Genomic DNA, 27,580 nt, shown 5'->3' with positions numbered 1-27,580 from the left:
GACTTATCTCAAAGATAGCTGAAAGAATTTATGATCGTGCAATCTTGCCCATGTGTCATGGCGGACACAATAGAAATTTACTATCTCGATTATCTTGCTCGTGTCAACTTTGCTCTGAAGCTGAAAAGGTCAGTCAGAAATGTCAGAAAGCAAATTGAAACTTTGATATTAAAGGTAAAGGTTTTTAAACAGTCGATATATATGCCATATCGTCTACTGAAGCGTTCCTGACGGCAGGTAAGCCAAACAACTGAACAATTTTGTATGCTTCCGCATCCTGCCAGAAAACTTAATGACAAAGTCAGTGTGCACATGTGTGTTCTTTTAAATGATACCATCAGAATTTCGTTGAATGTAACAGTTACTATTTTATTCGACGATAATGGATATTGCCATATGGTTGTGTTTGACACGTACACTGTTGTGGGATGTCAGAGCAGCAGAACGAAAATGTACGCAGGGATATTTCGAAGTCGACCTAGATTACAAAGTGGGTCCCAAGTTGATAACACTGTTGACAGGCTACTGAAAGAGGCCTTAGGGACTGGTCAGTTTCTTCGGCCTGGTGGTGGGGGGGGGGGGGTGGATTATTTTGTTTTTATTATATATTTATTTTGCCGACGTCAAAAAGTGGCTGACCCCCCCTATCCCAAATTTTGAAAACAGGGTGACCCCCCCTATCCCAAATTTCGAAAACAGAGTGACCCCCCGCACGCGACAACTGTAAAAAAAGGGGGACATATAATATATATATATATATATATATATATATATATTATATTTTACATACATTTATATTTTAACAGTCATTCTGTGTTTTAATGAAATTGTTGACATGTCAGTTGTAAGATACGAATTTCAAAGTGTCAATTTTGAAGTTTTAATACAGTACATTTTGAATGAGTTGTGAATGTATTTCTCATTTTCTATGCTTACCAGATGTCCTGAACAGAAATGGATGTCAATCATTAATATCAATTTTAAAGCAGTAAATCAAAAACTTTGATGGGTGTTAAGACTTGCAAGCCATCCAATTAAATCTCCTGAGGGCCATAGAGAGGCATTTTAGCCAAATCTGATGTGTGCAGTGTCTGAGATGACCTTTTCTTGTAACATTGAAACCATACAAGCACAGCTAATAGTGGCAAAACTGCCTTTTTAACTGTTATTTTGGTCATAAAAAGCATCATTCTACAGAAAACCTGAGACACAAAGGAAAACAGTTGCATCAATGACAACGAAAGATGTCTTGTCATTTTTCTATCTCTAAAATAAGTCACTTTATCAAATATATATTGTGAAATATTTGTGCATGTTGCTTTCTCATACTGAATTCTAATACAGAGAACAGAAAAGTATCAGGAATTTGTCATGCTTTTCATATGAAATGCAGATTTCATAACGGTACACTTTCACTTAGCAAACATCAAGATATCTCTGGCATATATCTCTGAGTTATTAAAGTATGGCGCCCGAAGGGCGCAGAGAAAAATATGTCATGAAACATCCTGATACCTATGATATTTGTATATTAAAGTCGTGCACAGGAAGGGCGTGCTGAAAACTGTCTGATATATTAAAGTAATGTGCTCGAAGAGCAATATTGAACATACAGATATCTCTGATATATGTATGCCTGATATGTTAAAGTTTGGCATGCTTAAAATATGTCTGATTATTAAAGTTATGCGCCCGAAGGGCGCGCCGAAAAATGCAACTGAATGATGAAATTTGTGGCTGACGCAATGCATTTTAGGCAAAAATGATGAGCCTGTGTCGAAATTCAAAAACACACTGAACCCCCCCCCCCCCTATTGGGCATTTCAAAAACATGGAGACCACCCTATCACCAAAGTCAAAAACAGGGTGACCCCCATGAATCCACCGGCCCCTCCTGGCCATAGAAACTGACCAATCCCTTATACATGTTATAAGTCCAAAACACACACACACACACACACACAATCTCTCTCTCTCTCTCTCTCTCTCTCTCTCTCTCTCTCTCTCTCTCTCTCTCTCTCTCTCTCTTTGGACAAAATGCATGATATACGTTCAGTATATGTACGTATTGACGTATATGGAACACAATATTAATTGTATACGTAACATATATCTTTGTATAAGGAAAATTCCAATACTATTATTATTATTACACTTTATTTAAAGAGGGTAATCTGATTACAGTAAAGTAATTGTAATTTCCATCAGAGCCCTCATGAAAAGAAGACAAAATACACAAACAAATCATCGAATAAACAAAAACGTATGGAATAGACGAATAGAAGATGTCGAAGACAAAGGAAAAATAGGCTAGTCTAAGTCAGAGCCTTCATTACAATATTTCATGAAAAGATAACAATGCAGTTTTGATTTAAACCTCGACAAGGCTTCACAGTCACGGATAGTTGGGGGAATGGAATTCCAGATTTTAGTAGCTCGATATACAAATGATCTTTGACCCATGCTTCTCCTAAACATTGGTGGGTAAAGGTTACCATTACTAGAACTACGAGTATTTAAACGATCCATTTCTGAGAGAGGTTGGAATAGATCACTAATATAGCTTGGTGCGAGACCATTTAAAGCTTTGAAGTCATAACAGCTGTAAAGTATTCAATACGTAAATCTATGGGCAACCAGTGCAAACTAACAAAAACTGTTCGAGAAGGAAAAGTCGTGTCAACTCCAAGAATTACCTTACCAGCCCTTTTCTGGAGTTTTTACAATCTTTGGAGATTGGTCTTAGATGTACTAGCCCAACAATACAACAATAGTCAATTACAGAAAAGAACAAAGCGTTATAAACTAGCAAAAGAACACTCCTTTGAGAATAGAGGCGTAGTCGTCTTATAACACCAATTCTTGCAGACAAAGTCTTGCACAAATTATCTATGTGGTCATCCCAGCATAAAATGTTGTCTAATTGAACACCAAGTAGTTTGTGAACAGCAACACTGTCAATGAGAGTATCATTGATCTGAATGTGAAATGAAATATCAGAGTGGCTAAGTGATAAATTTTGGGGCGAGACGCAACAATCATATATTTTGTTTTAGTGGTGTTAATTGCCATGCTATTGTTATGAACCCAGTTTGAGATTGGCACGAGATCTCCATTCAGTCTCCCCTCGACTTGTTCAATGTCAATTCCAGAAACACACAAAGTTTGGTCATCGGCAAGCATATCTAAGCTTCCCATGTTGAGGCAAAGGGAAGATCATTAATGAAGATCAAAACAGAAGTGGACCCAAAATGGACCCTGAGGTACACCACACGTAATCGACAAAATATCGGAGTGTACACCTAAATAGCTAACAAATTGGCTTCTTCCTGTAAGGTATGATTGAAACCACTTTAGTGACAAATCAGAAAGCCTGTAAACAGAAAGTTTTCTCAGCAAAATGTTATGATCAACAAGATCAAAAGCTTTACATAAATCTAAAAACAATACACCACTATACAATCCTTGATCCATATTCTGTAAAAGCTGGTCAGTTAACTTGACTAAAGCAGTGTGACAAGAGTGATATTGTCTAAAACCAGATTGCGAGCTGACAAAAAGATCGTTTGAATGCATAAAATTGTACAGACTAATATAAACATGTTTTTCTAGTATTTTAGAGAGAACAGGCAGAAGTGAGATAGGCCTATAGTTGTTTACATCACTCTTAGAGCCTCCCTTATGAATCGGAACTACTTTAGCACATTTGAAACAGTCGGGAAAAGTACCACTGGTAATTGACAAATTAAACATTTCTGTAACAGAATCTGCAATACAAGAACACCAATTTTCAAGAATTTGGAGAGACATTGTCGTAACCAGCTGATTTACATTCACTTAGTATAGAAAGCTGCTCTGTAACAAACTTAACAGAAATCGGAGGAATCTTAAAATTGGCCATGGTAGCACCAACTTTTGAACTAACCCAGTTATCAATAAGACCCATGTCAGGTGAGCATTGAGACTGGAATGATACTTATTAACAATACCTGTAAAATACGCATTACGAACAGTGATAAGTTGCTCGAAATTCAGAGATTCCATTCCTTTATGAACATCGTGTTTCTTCCCCATGGGAGTAAGAAGATTTATGTTAAAATCCCCTAAGACAATGATTTCTTTGTTTTCAAAATACGCTGATTCTATCACAGAAATTCCAATACGTTGATATGCGTAGCGTATATCTATGCAGATCATGAGTATATATGTAATGCAGATCTTTGCACACTAAGTGTACACTGTAGTTTTGCATTTTATTAGTATAAGTACGTGTATACAAAATGTATTTGACACATGTACAGAATCAGTATATATGTATATATTGTTGCATATCAAGCATTTTGTCCAGTCTCTCTCTCTCTCTCTCTCTCTCTCTCTCTCTCTCTCTCTCTCTCTCTCTCTCTCTCTCTCTCTCTCTCTCTCTCTCTCTCTCTCTCTCTCTCTCCAATTTCAATGTCTGAGACATTATCAGTATGATTACAGCGGTTGTCATGTGCACAGACGATGGTGTAGAGGAAAAAACAACAAACAGTGTTTTCAATATCTCTGCAATAAATTACTGAACGCGATGGGAGGGGCATCTTGAACAGGTAGCACCCGGCGGTATTGCGAAGACGCCTTTGCTGCGAATCATGAACTTTAATATAATCAAAACACTGTGACTATCACGAGTTGCAAAATAAATAGACAAAAGTTGCGTGTTGATGACAGTCAGACAATAATGCGACGCTAGCTTTTGATAGATTTCAATTTGTAAAATGCCATTTATTTGTTCTCCTAGAATAATGTCGCAGTTAATATTGCCAAACACGGCCTGTATCATGAGTGAAATGTCCGATTTTGTTGTTGACAATTTTCGCCACGATTTTACCCCATCCTTACCTTTTAGCATGGCATATAGGTAATGGGCATTTTAACACACTGAGGTTATAATAAGAAGATGACTTTGTTTTATCGAACAAAAATAAATATTTTTCATTTTTACCATTCATTTAATCGAATTTTGACCGTACTGATTCGGCAAGAAGTAAATGAGCGAAACTTAAAACAGACAAGGGGAGTATTATTAGAGGGACAGGGGTTGTCAGTTTGTGATATTTATTCCGTTTTTTTATATTTATTTTGGAAGGAAACTTCACGACTTTAAAACTCGCCAACTCACCTTGTATAAAGTGCTGGGTTACTTTTTAACTTTAGATTTCAGTTCAGACCCAAAGTCAGTTATCAATAACAAAGCCAGTCTGTATACGTGTACAGGATGAACCGACAAGCCATACCCATCATGCTTTGGGAGCAGAGCAAAAAAAAAAAAAAGCTGTCGTCGACATTCGAAAGAGTTACAACTACTGTCCCTTCACTACTAGAAGGATTGATGCAGTTATGTGGCATCATGCGTGGTAAGACACTGAGTACCCGTAACCCGAAAACCTGCGTCATCATGCACTGATAACGATTTTATCACGTTTCGCGATACGACGCAAAGTAGAACGCCCACTATATTATCAAGGGCTATATGTCCTTTTAATTGTAGACATAAGCCGACGTTGATAAATCGGCGTTTGTTCATGTTTAATCAATATTGTTTGAACATAAGCTACGCAAATGTTTAAATTATTGGTGTGATAACATTCGAAATCCTTGGCCCCCAGGGTTCAAAAGAGGTCTTCGTCTCAATCGGCGAAGGTCACATTTCGTCGAGTATGCGCAAAAACATCTGAAGGTTACCTACCATGATCATATGTACTGTGCGTGGCGGTGCTATGCTAAGAATTAAAATTACCACTGGAGAGACACGTCGACTATGCGCTTGTTTCTGTAGTTTGCCATGTTTAGCTTTTAGGCTCTGATGGATTTCTTGCAAGGATCATTCCCTTTGTACCGGGAGTTCAGATGTGGAGAAACGATGTTATCCATCTTATATGTTGCTGTGCTTTCCATTGCCAGTCCGCCCCTCAACAAGAAAGTCCCCCTCATCACAGACAACTAGAGAAACAGACTAGCAACGCGGCATGCCTTTTGTTCCATGGTCGTCTCGGTAGACTATGGCCTTTTCATATTAGAATGAGCTTCAAAGTTGTTACCCTTTTTGGAGACTTTGTTTGTGGTTGATAATTGCACGAGATTATGCGAAAAATACGACGAGATGGCATCGTGCTGCCAGTCGCGTAGCAACCATAGTTACTTTGTGAGCTCTCAAGGCAGAAACACTGCTTCATGCCAATCAAACATAACCCGCCAGCAGTTTCATAAACATGTCCTTCCTTGACGAACATGTAAAAGGCGGTATGACTGACCGTAAACCAGTCAGTATCGATGAAAGACTTTCAAATTTGATTCAAACACACTCATTATATATTCATAAAAATATTAGAGGAATTTTTAAAATGGTTAAACTCACTTTCCTGAAGCTCAAAACACTCCCGTTTTTGCCAGCACGTCAATTCTGCTCAGCACACGACAACAACAACACAAACTTTGCCGAACATACTTTCGCTTGACAATTGGCGAAAATCCGAAAATTACCGAATGATGCATGGTCGGCACTCTTCGGAAAAGAGAGGCGAGAGCTACCTGAGGCGAGGCGAACATGGATGGGTTACGTAACTGCTTCACGCCTTGAACAATATCCGTTGCCAGTCTGTTTCTCTTTGTCTGTGCCCTCATCTATAAACTAAAGGTCTTTCATTGCGATGACGTCACTAAATGTGTAACTAAATGTATAACATTTGAAGACACCATTCCATCCAGCTCAGCAAATGTCTTCAAAAGTAAAATTGACTGAATCAGTTACTGGGCATCCAATCTCAAAATACGTTGACATGGTAAAGTCACTTGATCATGACATAGCGACACGGCTATTCAAATAATATTCAACTCAACTTTTGTTCAACTGTTCATTAAAAGAGACACAGGTGTTTGTATATAAGTAGATTGTCAGTATATCCGTATTTAAGTACCCATTACCAGTTTTCAATTTCACATGTATGTATGTATGTATGTATGTATGTATGTATGTATGTATGTATGTATGTATGTATGTATGTATGTATGTATGTATGTATGTATGTATGTAATTCGATCATGTTTTAATTTGTGTTCGATTTCAAACCCTTGTCCTTTATATTTCGACTTCAGACTGAAAGTTATATAATTTACAGAAAATGGTCTTTCTGATTCATGAGTAAATGCCACTCATATGAAACAAACTTAAGATTGACTTCAAGTCTTTCTTTGTTGTGGTTCATGTACAGGCGTACCTAGGTAGAGGATTAATTAGGAACAAATCATGGAAAGTGAAGCGGAAAATCAAGGCGTTACACTGTACATAAACCCTATTGGGTACTATGCAGTAAGGGTAAGTACAGTAGGTTATTTGTCTATTCCATATCACTTTCCCAAAAAGATCGATCCAGCATCCAGAATCCACAGTCACTGTTCAAAAATCAGACTGAGTCACATCAACGAGAAGTCAACTTAAAAGCAGCACAGCGCAAACAACAATCATTTCAAAGACACAAAATACACAAGAAAAATGTCAAATTCCGTGAACACAGATGACTGTACTCCCATCAAAACATCAACCGAGAAGTGATGCCAGGTGTTCCCTGGTCTATATTTAGCACCCGCCATACATCAATCTTTATGTGAGGTGCAAAATGTTCAACCTTAATAATGCATCACTGATATCATCGGCTATCATCTGCCTCTGGGATACACTCTGGTGATACCTGCCAATCAGCACCAGTAAAATGTGGAGACAATGCGTTGTTTTAAGTAACCTTGATTCAGAAGTTTAAATTTGAGGTACCTGGGAAAGCCACATCTCTTAAAATATTCTGTATGTGAGTTGCAGGCTTCTTCATAGCAAATGATTTGGGAAATGTACACAACGTCAGCAGGTGAAATTGGAAAACTACTCTCAAGGCGTGGGAAATTGATGATAGTAAAATTGAAATCCTTTCATCATGCAGATTGGTAGAAAAGTGACTATCCCTGTCAATTTACAAAACATGTCTAGGTAGGAGGCAGACTCTTCTGATTGTTGTGGTTCCCTGTTTTTACAAGCCAAGAGGATAATGTTTCAATTAGATATAAAAAAAAATATAGCATTGCTCATAGTTTGGAAAGTCAAGTTCATACACATGAGGTGATAAGATTTGTTGCGCCAACTTTTGTTTTGCTTGAGTCAGTCTTGATGACGTAATGACAGAACTGAATAAAGCGATTTCTTACAATAAATTAAAGGATATTTTTATCTATACCTTCCGTCATGCTAGAAATCTTGCGTCAGGACAACTGCACTGTAGCCAAGCCCTTGCGCTGTAGTGCTATGGTCAATGCTAGTACAACTATATTGTGAAGAAGTAATTTCAGTAATGTATTGTTAGTGCGATAACCTTTTTGTGAGGAAATTAATCGCTACCGGTGGCCATATTGCACCGTATCGCAAACGCGATCTGTCTTTGATATGTCCCTGTTAAACATATTATCCTTATAGCAACTTTGAATGAAATAGGTTCGGCGAATGTCTGGGTAAATATGATTGCCTAACACAGATCCAGGGAGGTCAGTCAACAAGCCTGCCTTGCTGCCTCCGCCGCAACGTACGAGCACAATCAGGATAAGAAGACGGCAAACATCAAGTTTGTTTCCGATCAACAAAAGTTATGTATATGACATTGACAAAGACCTCATCTGAGATATATGACCAGTAAAAGTCTAACAAGTCAGACTCTCACAACAGTTTATAAATCTGTTTCGGTCATTTGATGAGCATCTTGGTCCTTTTCCTTTCCAGGCGATGCTTGCCTTGGAGTTCAAGAACATTCCGTTCAATTTATGCTTCATCAAGACGACGAATATGGAACATCTGCAGCCCTGGTTTGTCAAACTCAATCCGCATGCAAAAATACCGGTGATGGTGCACAGAAAAAGGGCCATTTCGGATTCCCGTCAGATTTTAGAATATATTGATTCAGAATTACAGGGTTGTAAGTAAGGAAACTGGATTTATAAACTTTATTCAGTCTTGTGCTCAACTGTTTTGCTTACTTTGATTTAACCTCAGAAGTAATCATAGTCTAAATATTTCATACACTAAATATTTCTAACCATGATTTAAAATGTATCCCTCTCCCATTTTTTGTAGAGACTGCCTTAAAGCCAGTTGTCATCCCCAGTGTAGTTTCATACTCTTTAACACACGTGTAAAAATTATGCACATGTATTGGACTGCATCAAGGTGAATAATTTTGATGAGCCATGAAACGTTCATATAGGCACCATACTGACTTTCTGTGTGCCAAATTTTATGTAGTGCATAAAGGTGCTTCCATGATTTGACTAATTTTATGCAAATTTATAATTGTGGGATTGCATAAAGAATGATAATTTAGCCATTTTGTCCTCTGAGTTGTCTAAACAGTAAATACAAAGAAACGGCACATCTTGAGAACACTTTATACGGATAGAACTCAGCGCTTTCCTTAGGGTACCTTTATATATACAAAACATACCTCTAAGATATCGCTGAATTACACTACAGCTTAGCATTAGCCCCGTAATTCTTCAATCTGACAGAATAGAATATAGATATCTAGTGAAAAGTTCTATACAGCAACAATACAAAAAAACAGACCCTGGCTATCAACACCCGGTGACAGTATTTTGTGACGGTCGATCGCCTGCAAACCCCGTAATTATGTATTATTTGGCATATATCACGTCCTTGTTTAATCTACGTTATAGCGGGAAAACTCTACCCGGAAAAGGGGTCGGCCGAATGGAAGCGAGTACAAGATTTCCAAGACCTGATCGATAGCTTCTATATGGGGGATCTGGTCGGCGGTTGCTACAAGTACCCTGCCTACGTCCCCGAACCTGACCCCGGCCCAATGGACCATGATGCCTGCACACGCGTCTATAAATGTAGGCACTTTCCCTACGAGTACTCCACTGTGTAATTGATAATTTTAAGCCGAAAAGGTCAGCCAAAAAAGTGAGAATATTTAGATTTCATTCACTAAGAGAGTTTGCAAACAATGATAGGAAATAGTTCTGAAACAAATGTTCAACTTTAACCCCTATAATTATCTACATTGAAAATCTAAGACCCATTCGAATCAAATGGTTAAGTTGGCAATCAAGGACAGAAATCAAAAATCTAAGCAATGGCATATTGTACTGTCCTCTGTATTTAAAATTTTGCAAAATTTCAAGATATAACCATTTGTTGTTTCCTAATGCGCGGAACAAATATCGGAAAGAGTGAAGACAAGCCTTTTACATCAATCACTGGTAAACTAGGGAGTCAATAGTGAGAAATATAGTCTACATAGCTATAAGGTCCCTAGGAAAACCCTTATGAGACCATATCCAAAGGCTTTTAGCAACCAATCTTTACTATTGCCACAAATACAAACAAAGGATTAATTTTTAGAAAATTAATCACTCCCAACAAACACATTTCTTTAGGAGGGATTCTAGTTGCATTCATCCTAATACCCCCATAGTCGGTCGTCATTATCGAATTAAACACTCCAATCATTAGGGAAACGCTTCATATTATCTCCCTTTCTTTTCAGATCATAATGAATCGATTCGATACGCAAAAGAAATGGCGGCAAAGCACCCTGAATTAAAGGAAATATACGAGACGAAGTCATCGAAAACGCCTCTCTGTAATCCCACCGAGGATGACTTTCAAGACCTTCTTCGCCATCTCCAAGGCATCTTTGATTTCGCTGAGAGCGAATTGAAGTCATCACAAGACAGGGGTGAGTTTATATAAAGATGTGTTTTGAAAATGGACGATATGATTTGACCGGATGCATGTAAACACATGAAGGCGGGGCACGAATCAGCACGGCAACCATACTCAGTGACATAGGTTGCATTCACAAATACACGGGAGGGGAGGCTAGAGGAATCGCGATTGAAATCTTAATTCGTTTTAGATTCTCCTCTATAGTCTCAAAACATTCAAATCCCACCCCTCTATATGATAAAATATTGTCCCCAATATTATATATCGCCAAATATTTATTAAGCAAACAGTATTAAACACATTTCTGATATATTTTTTCAGCATTTCTGCTCTTCGTATCAACTGCCTTTTTTTTTGTTTTACACCTTATCATATTGAAAGACTCCCTTCAACATAGCTGTGGAAACCACGGCGGGGTTGACCTTTGACCCGCATAGCGACGCACGCTACTCCGCTAACATATAGCGTTTCCACAGCTACGTTCAACACAGCCAGCATTTATGTTATGTTACACATACATCGGTGAAGGTTGCATTTTAGTCTAGCTATAAATGTTCATATTTCAGTACAGCCATAAATTGTGTATATTTCAGTACAGCCATAAATTTTGTATATTTTATTACAGCCATAAATATGTGTATTTCAGTACAGCCATGAATTTAAAAGTCAATATTATAATAACACTCTTGCATTTATTATTCATATGTAGGTCCATGTTTATAAGCTTAAATTAAATAAACGTCATGGAAATTATATAAAATCATTCCGGAATTTATTTAATTATCATCAACATTAGAGCCAATGGATGAAATAAAAATGTTATATTCATTCATTTTTTAATTTAATTACCTACCAAACTAAGGAATCTGAAAATATGAAACAATAAAGAACCAAAATATTTTATGATCCCACCCCTATGGGCCCACCCAGTGCAAACCATTCAAATCCCCCATCTGCTACCGTCACCCTAACTGTCCCCCTTTGAATTCCTCTAGCCGCCCCAAACGTATTTGTAAATGCAGCCTTAGCAGTTGTTGAATCTTCTCAAAGCAATCTGAAGGATTTTTCTCTGATATTTGAGGACCTTTTTCTTTCAAATCTTCCTGCTCATACTACACACATGCTTTGAAAAGTACGTCAAACGTTTTGCTTGTATTCTAACAAGAATCAGTTAAATAAAAAGGCTTGTCTCTTTGTTTATTTTGTTTTGAATTTTAAGGTCGACTTTACATCGTTGGTGACAAGTTTTCAGCCGGTGACATCTATCTGCTCGTCTTTCTCAAGTTCTTGGGTTTCTTGGGATTCAGTTCCTACTGGCGAAGCGGCAACCACCCTTTCCTCGAACGCTACTTCGAAGAAATGCAGAAATTGCCGTCTTGTAGTAAAATACTGAACGACTATGAGGCTCGGACGACCGTTCAAAAGAAATCCGTTGTCTCAGCTGAGCAACACAAGATGTAGCAACAAACGGTATAGAAGGGTGATGTTCCAAACAATAGCGATAATGAATTAATTTCAGAATATTGATACACTTTGAAATGTACAAAAACCTGTCTGTATCTGGTTCCCCATTCTGTTGATCTGGTACATATATTAAGATTTCTTTGTTTCTAATTTGGTTTTGTTTCATTTTTTATTCCAACCAAGATAGTTTATTTGGTCAAGGGTTGAAGTGTCAAGTCGTATCACCGTAACATGTACTATTTCAAGGAGGAAAGTCGCCAACGTATTGAGATATACACCTCACACCGACAAGATTGTACTATCGATTAGTGTTCTAGCCACGTGCTAAACACTGATATTTAACATAATATGAACCGTATGTCAACAAAGGTATGAGCCGAGGTCAGGCCATTCAACGTACTTATTGTGCTCGATGGAATTGCACGTATTGTGCACATGTAATGCCTTTTTAGACTACAAATCTAGTGTGGACGAGAATTCAGTATTAAGTATTAAAAAATTCAGTATTAAGTATTAAAATTGAGCATTTCACGCGTACTCTATATAGTGGAAAATAGCATATGACCATTTCGAAACAATCAATTTTCGGAGAAGAACGGGAATATGAAATCCACTTACAACACAAAAGCGCCAAGAAAGACATTGTCATTACAGAAAGGAAAGAAGCCGGATCCGACGACGATGACAACATCATAAGACAGGGCACATGCAACTCGAACGGTACATCGTAGCGGCTAAGTTGCGCCCTCACTGTTAGATGACGATTTTTTATGTTCTTTTGATTATGGCATCCATTGGATGACCTTCCACGGTCTCGCTGTCAGAAGTCGAGAATACCCCTGAACATACGGTCAATGTTCAGGATTATTCACACAACTATGAGAAGATTTGAGTCTACGGTGATTTTGACAGATAGCGTCTTGGATTCCTCACGTGACCCATGATAACCTTACGCCTCTTGACATGACATAGTTACATTGTCAGTTTATGTAGGCCTGTACTGTACCGATCTGTTCTGATTTTCTGGACACTCACTCACCGACTGAATTATGAACGCGTACTTTAACTAGATTTGTACACGTCAAAAAAAGCAGTTATAGATTAAAATAGACTGTGATTAATTGTTTGTAGGTCAGTTTAAAAAAGATTTCATTCATTAATATATCTTACTCACATAGCCGATGGGAACACAACCTCAGTAACTTTATTAAGTATATGTGGCCCTTGCAACGCCGGAGTGCTTTTAGATTGATAGTATTTAGAAGTAAATGTCAGCAGTAGACTAAAATTGGAAATTGAATGAAATTAAATTTGACCGAGTGGCGCGCCGTATCAAACGAACACCAGGTACAAAACTGCAGATATGAACTGAAAATGCTCCCGTGTTTTAGTATATATTGCAACTGTCTGTAAATTGAAATTTTTGCAACATGTTTGCAACTTCATTGAAATTGATATGATCAACATCATACACAATATTCACCACGGATTAATTCCAAAGGTCATAAAGTATACAGACATGTAATTAGCTGAAATGAAAATGCTAAATTTCTTTCGACTGCTGTTATTATATCACCTCTTTATATAGCATGTGTAATTGCCTTTGGTCAAGTCCTTCAAGCTTTATATACCAGACAGTGAAAGCACATTAGATAAGCAAATTATGAATTAGCTGACATGAAAATGCTATATATCTTTCACTCATATGCATGCAATTGTCTCATTAATATATGCCTTACACAGTCAGTTTCATATACTTTTGTAGAATTCTTCCAGTCATATGTCCCTAATTTGGAAAGTTAGTTAAATATGCAAATTAGTGGCTAGCTGGTATAAAAATGCCAACTCAAACAACTTTCAGTAATATTTTACAAAGTATCTTCCATGTTCATAGCATGCTTGTCAATGTTCATCAAGTCAAGATATATCAATAATTATGAAAGTTCATTAAATATGCAAATGAATGATCAATTTATCAAAAAATGCTAACATAACTTTCATTAATGTTAAATCATAGTATATCCAATGTACATAGCAAGGTACGTAAACTTTGATCAAGTTACTTCAGATATATCCCTATTTCTCAAATATGCAAATTAGCAATATATAAGTTGTTATGAATGGCTTTAAACTATGTTATATCATTCTATCTTCAGTTTACATAGTAAGTTTTGTCAACTTCGATCAGGCCAATTAAGATTTATATCCCTAATTAGGATAATTCGTTAAATATGTAAATTAGCAATTAACTTACATGTCGTCCCATAGTATTTTTCACCACTGATACACACCCTAGTGTTATCAACGTTTGTAGTAGCAATTCTCATCAAATTATGTGTCGTGCAGCCGTTGTCAATGTATATTTGTTGTTTCTACAATCATTAATTATGCTAATAAGCATAAAATATGCAAGCCGCACCCTCCAAAACTGTTCAGTTTTTGCCATTTGCAAACTTAATCTATATGTACCAGATTTTATTCTGAACCGATAATACGTCCTTGAGATATTCACAATTCACCTATTGATGAGGGCGCTCTTTTTCATTTCGTTTCAAACGAAGAACTTCATAACACCTATACAATACCCTGACGTACATGATTAATTTGTCTGATGGTAATCTTCCGATAAACCTTCCTTTAAATTTTGACTTTTCTTGAAATGTTTCGAAACAATTCAGTTTATTCTGCAGCAGATAACAAGTACATATATAGGCATCTAATCACACGCGTAATACAAAGTATGTTTGAGGTACATGTATAATCACACCCGCGTGATTATATTTTAAAATTGATCACATCGATATCATATTTTGCCAATAGGCATTATCAGATGACCTGAGAATTCTTCGATTATTGTATATCGTTGACTATATTTCTGGCTTTAATTCGTCAATTCGCATTAATATACAACATAGAATGAAACCAGTGTTATTTTTTTCAACCAAAGTTAACTGTATGTAAAAATGGCTCCAAAATGAGAGAGTTTGAGGTGGGTTGCTCTACAATAATATTGTACTATTGAAACTTACATATATTTCGAATGAGATTCAGAAAAAAATTGCGACCATCTGGCATTACGCATTATTTGATCTCATTATCTTCGACTTTTCCTAAATACGGCAGAGTAAACCTGTGTTTGCGTCTTTCCTAAAACATTGCACGTACCATAAGACACCGCTTGATTTATGACCGGCCTCGAACTGATTGGAACTCTCCATGTAGGCGAATGATGTGCTGCTTTCGGACTGACAAAATCTAGCGTGCGAGTTGTGGAACTCCCGATATTCGATAAGAGCTTGAACAAGTCACAAACAGTCTCAGCGACAATCTACATCCAAACTGCTGGAATATGAGTGAATATCATATCGTCAACAAAATATGCTGCACTAAAGCATAAACCCTGGGGAAAGCTGGACGTTCACTCGTGTATACGGCCCACCGTGACGACACAGTATACTATGCAGAACAACAATCTATCGGTCTTCCGTATGTATCTACACTACAATTCGCTTATTCGAACAACATGCCTAGTAAGTACGTTTTTCAATGCGCGTGATGGACATTTTAAGATGGGAAAAATAAAATTTATGTCGCAAGCACGTGATAATTCTTGTTATCATGACATAGTTTGCGCACGAATTAAAATTTATTAGTTTTTCTTTGAATTGCTCTACAAAATATCCGAAACTGGCTGTGATATACTTGTTAACATGTTCCAGGGTTTACGGACGTAAACATGATATTTTTCACGGCGATAAACTGTAGACTGCAACAGGAAACATGCCGTAGTCAAAAGTCAGGCTAGAGGTTTAATCAACCTGATTAATATTCCAATATTTGCGAGGTAATTATGCCGTAATGGCAGAAGTATTGATAAAGGAGAGAGACACACAGTAAAATTGCGACAGGGACCCACATCACAGGAGGCCTGGGTACATGCGCGACATATGTCACGAGCCGCTAGGTTGGTGCTATAGAACGAAGTTTGCCCAAATCGAGTGTATGACCTCCATCGGAGACGAGGGTACCTGCTATTTCATTATGTTAACATGTGCCTCTGCCGTATTTGAAGGAGGTTTTTACAGTGGATTGAGCACCCAAAGGAGACAGCAGATTTTGAAATTGAGCAAGCGCCGTTGAACAAAAATTCAGAGCACGAAACCGAGTATTTACATGTATACGCTAACGGATACGTCGCACAGACCGTAATGGTGCTCGCGAAATCACGCAGACGACGAACAGTAACATCACTAAAATGGCGAGGGCATATCAACTTGAAATGTTCCAATAAAGAAGCTCTAAATCAAAATATCAAAAATTGTACGATGTTTTTAGATGATATCCTTGTTTTTGATATCACTTATAAGTTTTTGGACCCCGAGTTTTCAGTGCTATCTACAAGCCCTCCTCGTTGGCATTAACACTTCTACACCAGTTCATAAATATTATAATAATTCAATATATGTGTTTTAACTAAACATGCACTATTCTTGACTCATATCCCACTGAATGTCGGCGTGAGCTCTCATCCATTCAAAACGTAACGACGCGTTGGCTTGCCTGACTCACTGATTTAATGTTGAACACCTTTAGCCAGTCCTGAGGGCTAGTAGTACGGCGCGCCAAATGTTTCAAAATATCTATCGTCATAGAGTAAAATAAACTGTCAAATTTTTCTTTCTAAATAAAGTATTAAACGTGTATGAATAATAAGAAAAAATTTCTTTCGTCCATATCATTGTATTTTAATAATGTACTTTTTCGCAAAAATAACATTCATTTGAAAATATGTGTCATTAAATATTTGAATGTGTCTGTACAGATAAAGATGACGTGCAACCGTCGTTCTCGATTGAAATAAAAGTTCGATGGAATTACGGAAGAAAATAAAGGAGACAAGTATTATTGCAAAAAAGGGGAGAATGTTATGCAATACTTAATTGTAAAATACCCTTTAAACCGTGATGAGAAGATAAACTGTTTGCAAAAATTTGAAAATACCACAATCCCATACTTATTGACGTACATACACGTGTATTTGATATAAAGGTGCAATGAATGCTGATTAGGCCTATAAGGGAAAAAAGCAAAAAAAAAAAAAAAAATCAAGCACACACACAAAAAATATTGAAATGCTTAAAAACAAAGCCAAAAATAGTACTTTCACTACTACAAAAAAACAAAGCGAACCACCATCAGGTCTGACTAAAAAAAGAAAGAAAATCACAACTGAAAAGTCGACCGAGATCGCGCTGGCGTTGAGGCTGAAAAGAAACCAAAACGAGGTCAGCTTGAAAAAAAAAACCCAAAACGAGGTTACAAAAAAAAAAACCAAAAAAACACGAAAACGAGGTTACCAAAAAAAAAAAAAAAAAAAAAAAAAACCAGTAGAAAAAAAAGAGGCCCGTTCGAGAAAAGAAAACAGAGTGGGACACCCCGCAGAAAAAGCCCAACATGTAAATTAATAATTCTCATCTGATTGTTAGAGTTTAGTGCCAGAGGGTTTTGGATCATCACACTCGGATGTTGGACAAGATATTTTGGGAATTTCAGCGAGAACTCTCAGCTTCTAGTCTTCAATATCATCTCATGGACGTCCAAGTTACCGATACGTCCCATTCTATATTAAACAGTTACAAGTGGACAAAACATTCGTGGTGGTTCGTCGGCTGCCAGCGGTCCCCTCGCTCATGGCGTGCCTCAATGTACCCCCTGGAGGTGGTAAGCCAGCGGCCGGCGGTCCCGTCGCTAGTACAGTACACGCCGCGCCGGCGACCAGCGATCACCTCACTGTACAGTGTAGCGCCGCCTCTCCCAAACCATAGACAGTCTGTGCCAAAACCATGGAGTCCTACCCCAACAAAACGATGGCTAGCCGCTAGCCCACGGTTACGTGTGTGATTCGATACATAGCGGCCGCCGTGTGGGTATGCATAGTAAAATTGCATACCACGCGGCGGCCGCTATGTATCGAACCACACGTAACCGTGGGTTTAGCCTCTAAACGGAGTGTGGCAAAGGAAAAAATACTCAGGCTAAAACACTCCGTTTAGATTCGAGGCAACGTTTTCAGTAGTACATGTAGAACGCGAACGCGCCCAACTTGACAAACACTGATCAAGCAGCCGCTATTTCTCTATATACTGATTAATGTAGCTTTGGGTGGCAAGGCTGTGAGTTACCGGTGTTACACGGCCAGACCGTATAACGCCGGTAACTCACCGCCCAGGCACCCAGAGCTACAGTATAGGCTACTGCATAAATATCGTAGCTCCATATATTGGACTGTGTGGAAATAAAGCTTTCTGCAATGGGGATCTACATGTCGTGTATGTGCCGGTCTAGCCCTGCGAGTATAATGAGAGTGTCTGGCGTTGCGAAGGCCGGACACTCTCGCCATACTCGTTAGGCTTGTGCCGGTCCTGAGGGATCGCGGTTGCATCATAGTGCGATGCGTGTTTAGGCCTATAGTTGCGTCGCTCGTCTTGTCGATCACGGAAAACGATGGACGTTCTCTCAACACGCGGCAGATTTCTTCAAAACTATTCATTTTTAATGATTTGGGTGATCTTTGAGGATAGACGAGTAATTATCAAACAACCAGGTGGTTTATTACCATGGTATTTGAATTCATTCCATCGTAGAAATCCACGTTACATGTGGTTTGATACATAGCGGCCGCCGCGTTGTATGCATACCACGCGGTGGCCGCCGGCCGCTATGTATCGAACCACACGTAACCTTGTAGAAATCATATAGCGTGACAGAGCGGCTCGGTGCAAGGCCTGCATGTGAGCCCCCTGCCGTACTACACCTAAGGCATCCATATGTTCGCAGTGTTGCTATGAAGGGACATGGGTTGTACGTCTCGCTCGTGATCTGAACTGTGGACTCTCTCAAATTGGCTCAGTTAACTTGACTCTCTGGAACTATTCACTGTTAACCTGGACGTTCTTTAGGTGATATTGCACTTCACTTCATCAAGTACGGTTTCAAGTAGCTCTGCTTGGCAGGGCCCAGCCAAACAGAGCTAGGATTCAAGATGTCAAAGTTATCACTGAAATGCTCAATTAATATTTCGTCAAACATTTGAGTATGTGGTGATCGGATTCCCGGCTGTTGGGTTCATCGATCGCAGGAAACGTGAACCATGAGTTTTTGAATAATTAATTGTAATTTCGCGCGTTTGGGTTTTTTTTTTGTGTGGCGAGTGCTCGTTTTTTTTTTTGTTTTTTTTTTTTTCTTTTTTTTTTTTTTTTTTTTTGCTGTAGCGAGTGCTCATTTGTTTTTTCTTTCCACAGGCCCACGCGTTTTTTTGTATTTGCTGCGTCCATGGCATTTTTTATTTTTTTATTTTTATTTTATTTATTTTATTTATTTTTTTAGTAGGTGATGTCCACTTTTGTCTAGCCATCACTGCCGAATTTTTTCTGTGATTTTCTCTCTTTACTGTTAAAGCGGCTGGTGGTTCATATTATATTTTTTGATTATCTACAATACGTTTTTTATGAGACGTACTGCTTTTTAATTTTCTTAAGTACATAAATAATTTTATGTATGCATGGCTTTTTTGTCTGATTCTTTTATAATTATGATTTTCTGTATGTGGTTCACATTTTTATTTTTTGTAATATTTTTTCCGAGTGGTAGTAGTGGTTTTTAGTGATTTTCCTGTGATTTTTGTGTACGTACCACTGTAAACATCTTATACTTTTTTTGTAAAATCAGCACTAATTGCACCTTTTACGCGAACTATTATACGTGTATGTATGTCGATAGGTATGGATGTATGACTTTTTCAAATCGTTGCAAATTGTTTATTTCCTAATTACACTTTAACGAATATTCTCAAGTTAAAATGAAGTATTAAATGACATTTCTGTCTTTTGGTTTTTAATTATACTTTTCTTACTTATTTCTTTCCGTAATGACACCTAATTTTTATTTCAATCGAGAAAGACAGTTTATTTTTGCACTGAATCGATAAATATTTTTGAAACATTTGGCGCGCCGTAGGGCTGAGGGCTATGAGCCCGTTTATTACCCAATGTAATAAAATGCGTTCAACGAAATACATTGCCTTTATCCGAAGAACAAGTGCGTCACCAGAAATGAGTTTCTGGTAACGCATGGCTACGATAGATGATAAAGAAGGGCCCTACATGTATACTGGGGTCTCCAAATAAAAATCAGGTAATAGGTATTTTATGACAACACGCTCACACTGTTCCGTCATTGATTTTATACGCTTTAATATACGCACTGCAACATACTTTTTGTGAGAAGTTGAATGCAAAATATATCGCTTAGTTTGTCGGAAGCTGACCCACATGTAGCTTTTTCACCCCTATAGAGGGCTTTGCGCTATGTTTGAATTTCCGCTGCTTGGTGATAACATTATACTGAGGAACTGTGCTAACTGCCCCGTCGTCAGTTCAGTTTCCATATTAAATAGCAACTTAAAGTACATCCATAAAGAAAATGAAAATATATTTTTGAAAACAGGGCAAGTGAATTAAGATAAACCTCATTATCAGACTGAGGTCCATAGAGACAACCAATGTGTTCAAACTCGACTCACTCGTCGATGTGCAAAATATTGATAACGGTGAGAATTAATCAGTCTAGAAGAAAAGTAACATTTACTGGTTATAGACGTTTGACGACGTGGAGCACGTTCTTTGAAACAAATATAACTGATGAAAATCACCCTGGCTGCCCGGTTATAGCTATAATTAGTGATCGAGGTCCTACTTTCTGTTAGGCTTACCTGTACTGATTTTCAATGTCTACATCATCAAGCGTCAAACTTGTATTTTTGTACTCAGCAATGCCGTTGCATTTTGGATGTGCATTGCGCCTTACATTAAGGGATTTCAGGCGGATACATTCCAATCTGCATACAGCTAGAGCAGCATCTGTTATTTGTCGCCGCGTAAACCAATCAGAATAAAGAAAGCGGTAATCGCATTGTCACGTGAGTACTCTTACAAACTTGATTCAAACCACAGTGTGATCACAATTAGCATAATTAACATATTATCTCTGTCATTGCCATAGGGTTGCTTAGTATTTTTGTAATTGATTACAATTCAAAAGTTATATAAAGGTTATTTTATTAAAAAAAAATACATGTAAGATAAAGAGAATTCTTAGGATAGTGGGATGAAAGAAACACTTCTTCGTCCGTGATCCAAAATTTACTGAATAAATTACATAGATTGAAGTAAATTTCAAGTGCCGTGTCAATATCATAAAGTTTGTTTCTTAAAGTTTGTTTTTTTTTGTTTACCTTGACGAGTGAAGTGAAAAATTCGGTGTTCCTGGAATCAGACTCAGATAACGGTGACTTAAAAGCATGCTGGTCCTTCAGGGCTAGAATGTGATCGTAGGATTGGGTTTCCATGGATTAGGATTGGGGATAAGCGGCTTTAAAGGAAATAAATCTACCTGCTGGTAGACCTAAGCTGTCATAATGATGCAACCGGACGGTTTAGAGACAGACGGCGTGTTAAGAATATGAACTCAATAATCCTTTCAAACTGTACTATTAGGCGCTCAAAATAAAATTCTTTATTGCTAATAAAAATATTATTTTCCCAAAGAAACCAAATAAAAATTGAGCTTATGTTAACACACTTGTGTTTTTGTCTGTGTTTCTTTTTTCCCTGGCTGGGTGGTAGAATTTTCAAAAATCCAAGACCAGCAAACATAATATTTTCTTTAAATGGCCATACACTCACTTCATATTTACCAGGCATTCGTTATGCCCTCCGATGTAAGCGATGCTCGTCATTGGATCCTAGCAAAACTCGAACGATTAATGAGTTCTACCTAATGAAAATAAAGTATTGAAGCAAACACACCACTTTAAATCATAATCAATTATATACGTTATAATTTTCGTGTCTGCTTGTCAATAACAAAAAAATACCGACATGAAATATAAAGACGTCCTTTTTTACAGGAATGGACATGTTCCGTTTAAGCCTTAAAATAGTAGAGCTAAAGCTTCATTCGCCGAAACTTTCCACGTGTTTTCCTGGATATTTATTCTATTCGTCAAAGTTTGTCTTTGTACTCTGAAAAAAATATGTCAAAATGCACTGCGTTCACGCGCGGTATCCGATATTTTTGTTGACAATTTCACTTCGGTTAAGAATGGAGTTCAAACTTAAATAGCATGTCATATTGTTCTCTATGAACCTTGTTTGTAAGATTAATGCATTATTTGAACATGCTCTTTAAAGAAGAAGAAGAAACCAACCTTATCTTTTATTCCAAAAATACTGGAAATGTTATAAAAGAAAATTTACATCTATTGTGACAGTCTCTCTAATGATTACCTTGCAATGCATCCAAAGGTAGAGGGCCTACGCAATATGACATATGTAGTGCATCACTGGGTCTGTCGTTCTTAAAGCGATTTTTTTCCTCCAATCTTCTTCGTAACTGAAGGACTTACCGACGCCATTGGAGAAGAGTTCCTGCTGAGAGTTCCAGGTGTATTTACGAATGAAAGATTTGAAATACTTCCATTTTGACATTTTTATTCTATTGAGTCACATGTGATGTTTATGCGTTGTTGTTGTCGTTGTTGTTTTTATTGTTGCCGTTGTTGTTGTTGTCGTCGTCATCGTGGTATTTTGCTGGTGGTGCTGGTTGTAGTAATGATGATGATGATGATGATGATGATGATGATGATGATGATGATGATGATGGTGATGATGGTGATGATGATGAAGAGGAGGAGGAGAAGGAGGAGCAGGAGGACTGATGGAACGATGATAGTGGTGCTAATTGTATGCGGGGTAATTTTTATCGACGACTACACAAAACTCTAAAATGGCTTGAACGTGATAATGATGATAGAGATTAAATAGAAAATTACTGTAATTTGTTCTTGAGAATTTGTTTTTGAGAATCAAACTTATCTTGACGTCTGTTTTGAAAACACTGTTGGTGGTGTTCGTATAGTTCATCGTCGAGGTAAGGCTAGCGTAAAATTGTCACTTTCTTTGTGATGTCATCGTTCTGCATTTAATACAGCTGATATGACGTCATTCAAATCGTGTTGGGGAAATAGGCTTTATAGGTTGTTGTTGTTGCTGTTGTTGCTGTTGTTGTTGTTGTTGTTGTTGTTGTTGTTAATGATGATGATGATAATCATCATCGTCATCATCATCATCAGCATCATCATCATGATCATGGTGGTAGGAATGTAGCATCACCAGACAATATCAGCGAACAACAAAAACAGCAACAAACAACAACAACAACAACAACAAAAACAAAAACAACAACAATATCATCATCATCGTCGTATTCGTCGTATAGACAACACTTGCTGAAGGAAAGCTACCCACAGACTATTGTACGATATAACCTCAGTTATTATATCGCGTATACTAGTGGGCCTTTCAGTGTATGGCTCCATAGTTTCACTGTCATACGAAAGCATTGGCGACAGTTGGACGAATGAAAAAGGTGAGTAAAACACGTTTCTTGAGTCGGTAATGATTTTTTACCGCAATTACGCGACGTACCGTCCCTCTTCATTCATGTCACAGAAACTATCTCATTCTAATCCGTTCAGGGGATTAAAGTAATGGGTTTCAGTAAGCCAAAACACACCAACGGAGATACCTTGTTGTATATTTGTCGTGTTAACAGGCTTTACGTGCATGCAAACACCATATGTAGGAGATCTGGTGTAATTTGACCATGAGCGTTAGAGTGGACGGCCTATCAGCAAGCAAATCTTCTGACATATTGAACCACGTGCGAGATCGTCAATGTCTTCATATGTCACGCTAAGGTAAGCTCTGCGAGTTTTTCCACTCAGTGAACGAGGGTTTTGACTTGCGCAGCCCTTTATAAATTGCATTCAGTGTTGAAAATTTTCGATGACGAACAAAATCGTGTATGGTCAACTCTTTATCACTGCAAACTGAAAAGAAAACCGCTACACATGTGATTGTGATCAGACAGGAGGCTTGTTGGAGTGTCGCTTAAGTTAAGGAAGATTAGACTTGACATTGATATTTTGTCTGTAACAGACTTTATGCCTGTAACGTTTGGCACACTGTTACTATACACACATATACGTTACTTCACTTGGTCAAAGGACGCAGTACTTTATCAGAATCATAGCAATATCTATCGAACAAGAAAGAGTGACACTTTGCAAGCTTGAAACAACCTAAACATCATCAGGATTTCACCTCAACAATTAAACTCCGGCCTCGGTCACGTTTGAACTGTGCCAGATATTACTGAGTCAAATCATGCGAGCCGAATACATGTATGCGATGTTGGCATTGTCATATGTCATGTATACAGGTAAATTATTCATATTAAGGTCATAACGAACAAAGTCGTACAAGAAATTAAAAACACAAGTCCCCATGGGTTGACCGGCTATATACAACATGTGATAGGCGCCTAAAAAAAACTACTTGTGGACCACTTATGTACATCAGCAATAGAGTATATCAGACTTTGATGTTTTCCACTCGGACAAGCTCACTTCTCCTTAGCGATTTGCACATCTGTCGAGAATGGATCTCCCAAAGTGTCAAAACCATAGCACGGTCCACTGAAGTCAAGTCACTCAACGGTAATTATCCAAAGTTCGGGACATTGCCTGGCTGCCACGTCATTTTATGACCCAAGTGTGAAATACGTCTGAACATGGACGTCTATTTAATGTTTTACGTCCATTCTGTAGACTACATAACACATCAGTGTTTAACACACCTCATTGTAAGTCTCTGTCGTGATTCCTCAATTTATAGCCATGTGTTAACTGAATGCATCGTCTTGTTCCTGATACGTGCAAAAAAATCCGTCACTAGTTAGTAGTTTTGGAACTGCTAACCTACCGGGTGACAGTTCCAACACCAGTTACCCAGACAAGTTTGAGAGCGCCGTGTATTTCTGCACATGCGCACTTTCCAGGAAATGTTAACCGAACTGGAGATGGTGGGTGGTGTCGTCTGCAACCGAGTCAAGTGATAGTGGAGCACTTTTCAAACTTTTCAGAGGGGACTTTTATGAGATATGTGAACGACAACATCAAAAAATTCATGTCGGTCGTTACTTCGAAGACTGTCCCTTCGGGACAGTTCTATGAAAGTAATTCGACATTCAATTATTTAAGACAAAATAGTTCATGAATACACCTGAGCATGTCAAATAAAATGTCTGGCACGAGTTTTCAGATTCCGATTCGTAAAAGTGACTAAATCGAGTCAGTTTCCCGTTGCACACAAAAGACAAGTGAATCAAAGGAGCAAAGGTCGTTCCCATGGGAACTCCAACCGTCAATTCAAGCGTCATGCTAGGAACCGTGATAAATGTATTCTAAATTTATTAAAAGGCTAAGCTTTGTGTTTTTTCTCAATAGATATACTTGCGTACCTAGACATTTACGCCCTTACTGAGTTATCCTGAATTGAGTTCAAGGTCTAAGTCTGAGACTTTGAGTCTTGATGCTGAGTTGCATCATGTCTTACCATGCATGATTTAGAGGACGTAATTCGTCACAACTGTGAAAGGCGAAATGTTCCTGCCTGCAGGCGACTACTTTCACACGCGGTGGTTCGTTGTCAAACCCCTATATTATGGCAAGTTTGGACCTCTGCAAAATCAATGTTGCTGTGCTTACTTTTTCACGAAAACATTGGACAACCGGTTTTCCTTTCCCACTATGGTTCAGCTTGTGTCCGTTACAAGAGAAATTACCTTTTTATGGCTACGTATTAGCAACTGTACTGTCAGTCCGAGTCTGCCGGATCATCAGTACAGCATTGTCATTATCGAAAGCCAGTGACGGTGTAATCAGTTTTTTTTCTAATTCTGCTTGAAGGTGAACTTTTCCAATTGCTAAACATATTCCATGTCGACATATGAATAGCAATTGTATCTCATCTACCCAGATAACAATATTTTCCCGGAAAAAAAAATAAAAAAAAAATCTCCGTAAAGCAAAGCAATTACCAGATTTTACCATCGAGTTAGGGGACCACCTATATACTAATTCTTAACTACCCTCTGAATTACCGAAATCGACATCCAGTGACTGCTATAAGCCTTATTATATTATATCTTTGTCAATACCAGTGAATTTTGTGATGTCCTACCCTCAGATTATTGCTGATAATGTATCCGATTATCCAGAATTATTGTTTCTACATCTGCAAATTCACTGGTATTGCCAAAACTATAAAATAATAGCAATAATGTATCTCCTCCGGGCACATAATGGACTCAAGCAAACGTTGAACTCCATTCTGTGCTCGGCTCCGCCTCGTACATTATGTTGTGCAAGTTTGCTTTCAACCATTATGGGCCGGGAGGGGGTACATTGCATAAATGGAGTACTTTATAATGACTCACGACCTGCTACGTTCACAAATTATTATACGTTAACTATTCATCTACCAAAACGGTTCAAAAACTAACGGACTGTAAGCGCTGAAACCGTACGCGGCAGACGACGACATGAGGTCAAAATGCTACAGTGACGTAAGCGGATCAGTGACAAGGACAGTGAAAATGGAAGGTGTTTCGAACTTCCACGATATTGAGCTCAAAACCTCGAAAAAATTAAGTGCGAATCGTCTCCACAATGTCATGTTTAGATATACCTTATCTGTCATAATGGCGGACACGCTAAAAATGCCTACCCTTCATTATCATCATGACTCCGTCTCGCAGGAGTTAATTTTATGGCAGGAATTTGACGGGTACATATTTATAATCTGTAATCGAGAAAAAAATAACAAACCCTTTGGATTTTCTAAATATATACAGCGATGGAAAACAAGACGCTTCTCTGAGGGGTATGAATTCATAATTCTTGTGGGTGATGCTATACGAATCAAAAACCTTGGTACCCGTGTGAATTATGCAAATATGGGGCTACGGCCCAAATTGGTAGCTCCACATCGTCAATTTCCTTGAAGTAAAGATAACAAGTTTTCACATGACGTATGTGGCTGTATGTGAGGTGGGTACATTAAACTCCTAAAATAAGGCCTATTTGTTGATTTGCCGCTCGCCTATATGCATAGAGGCCTGTTCGAGTGGCAAAACCTTTAAAGATGTCAAGCGGACTCGGAGGATAGGGGAAATATGAAATGTGATTCACAGATAGGGACAGAGGAGGAGAAGTTTACTGTTTAGTCTTTCCTTCCCAATTATTAATTGGGAATGCAGCAATCTTCCTGGGAATTTTTTCTATGTAATATAAGACGTTGAAATCTGCTACTAATCTGGTGAAATTGTCATGGAATTTAATACTTATCGCCAGTTTTCATTTCAGGTAACATCTTTTCAAAAATCACC

The 27,580-nt window shown here is 38.0% G+C and overlaps 1 protein-coding gene across 1 annotated transcript; it reads left to right on the top strand.

The window, feature by feature from the left end:
* Positions 1–143: 143 nt before the first annotated feature.
* LOC139145465 (ganglioside-induced differentiation-associated protein 1-like) lies at positions 144–12,748 on the top strand. Its single transcript, XM_070716664.1, has 6 exons — positions 144–237; positions 7,251–7,354; positions 8,798–8,990; positions 9,748–9,927; positions 10,584–10,775; positions 11,985–12,748. The coding sequence occupies exons 2-6, from the start codon at positions 7,286–7,288 to the stop codon at positions 12,224–12,226; spliced, it is 876 nt and encodes a 291-aa protein (XP_070572765.1). The 5' UTR covers positions 144–237; positions 7,251–7,285; the 3' UTR covers positions 12,227–12,748.
* Positions 12,749–27,580: the final 14,832 nt, after the last annotated feature.

This window comes from Ptychodera flava, chromosome 12, assembly GCF_041260155.1.
Source record: "Ptychodera flava strain L36383 chromosome 12, AS_Pfla_20210202, whole genome shotgun sequence".
In the NCBI taxonomy this organism is placed as follows: Eukaryota; Metazoa; Hemichordata; class Enteropneusta; family Ptychoderidae; genus Ptychodera; species Ptychodera flava.
The sequence above is the reverse complement of the archived record's forward strand: the minus strand, read 5'-3'. Positions and strand labels throughout refer to the sequence as shown.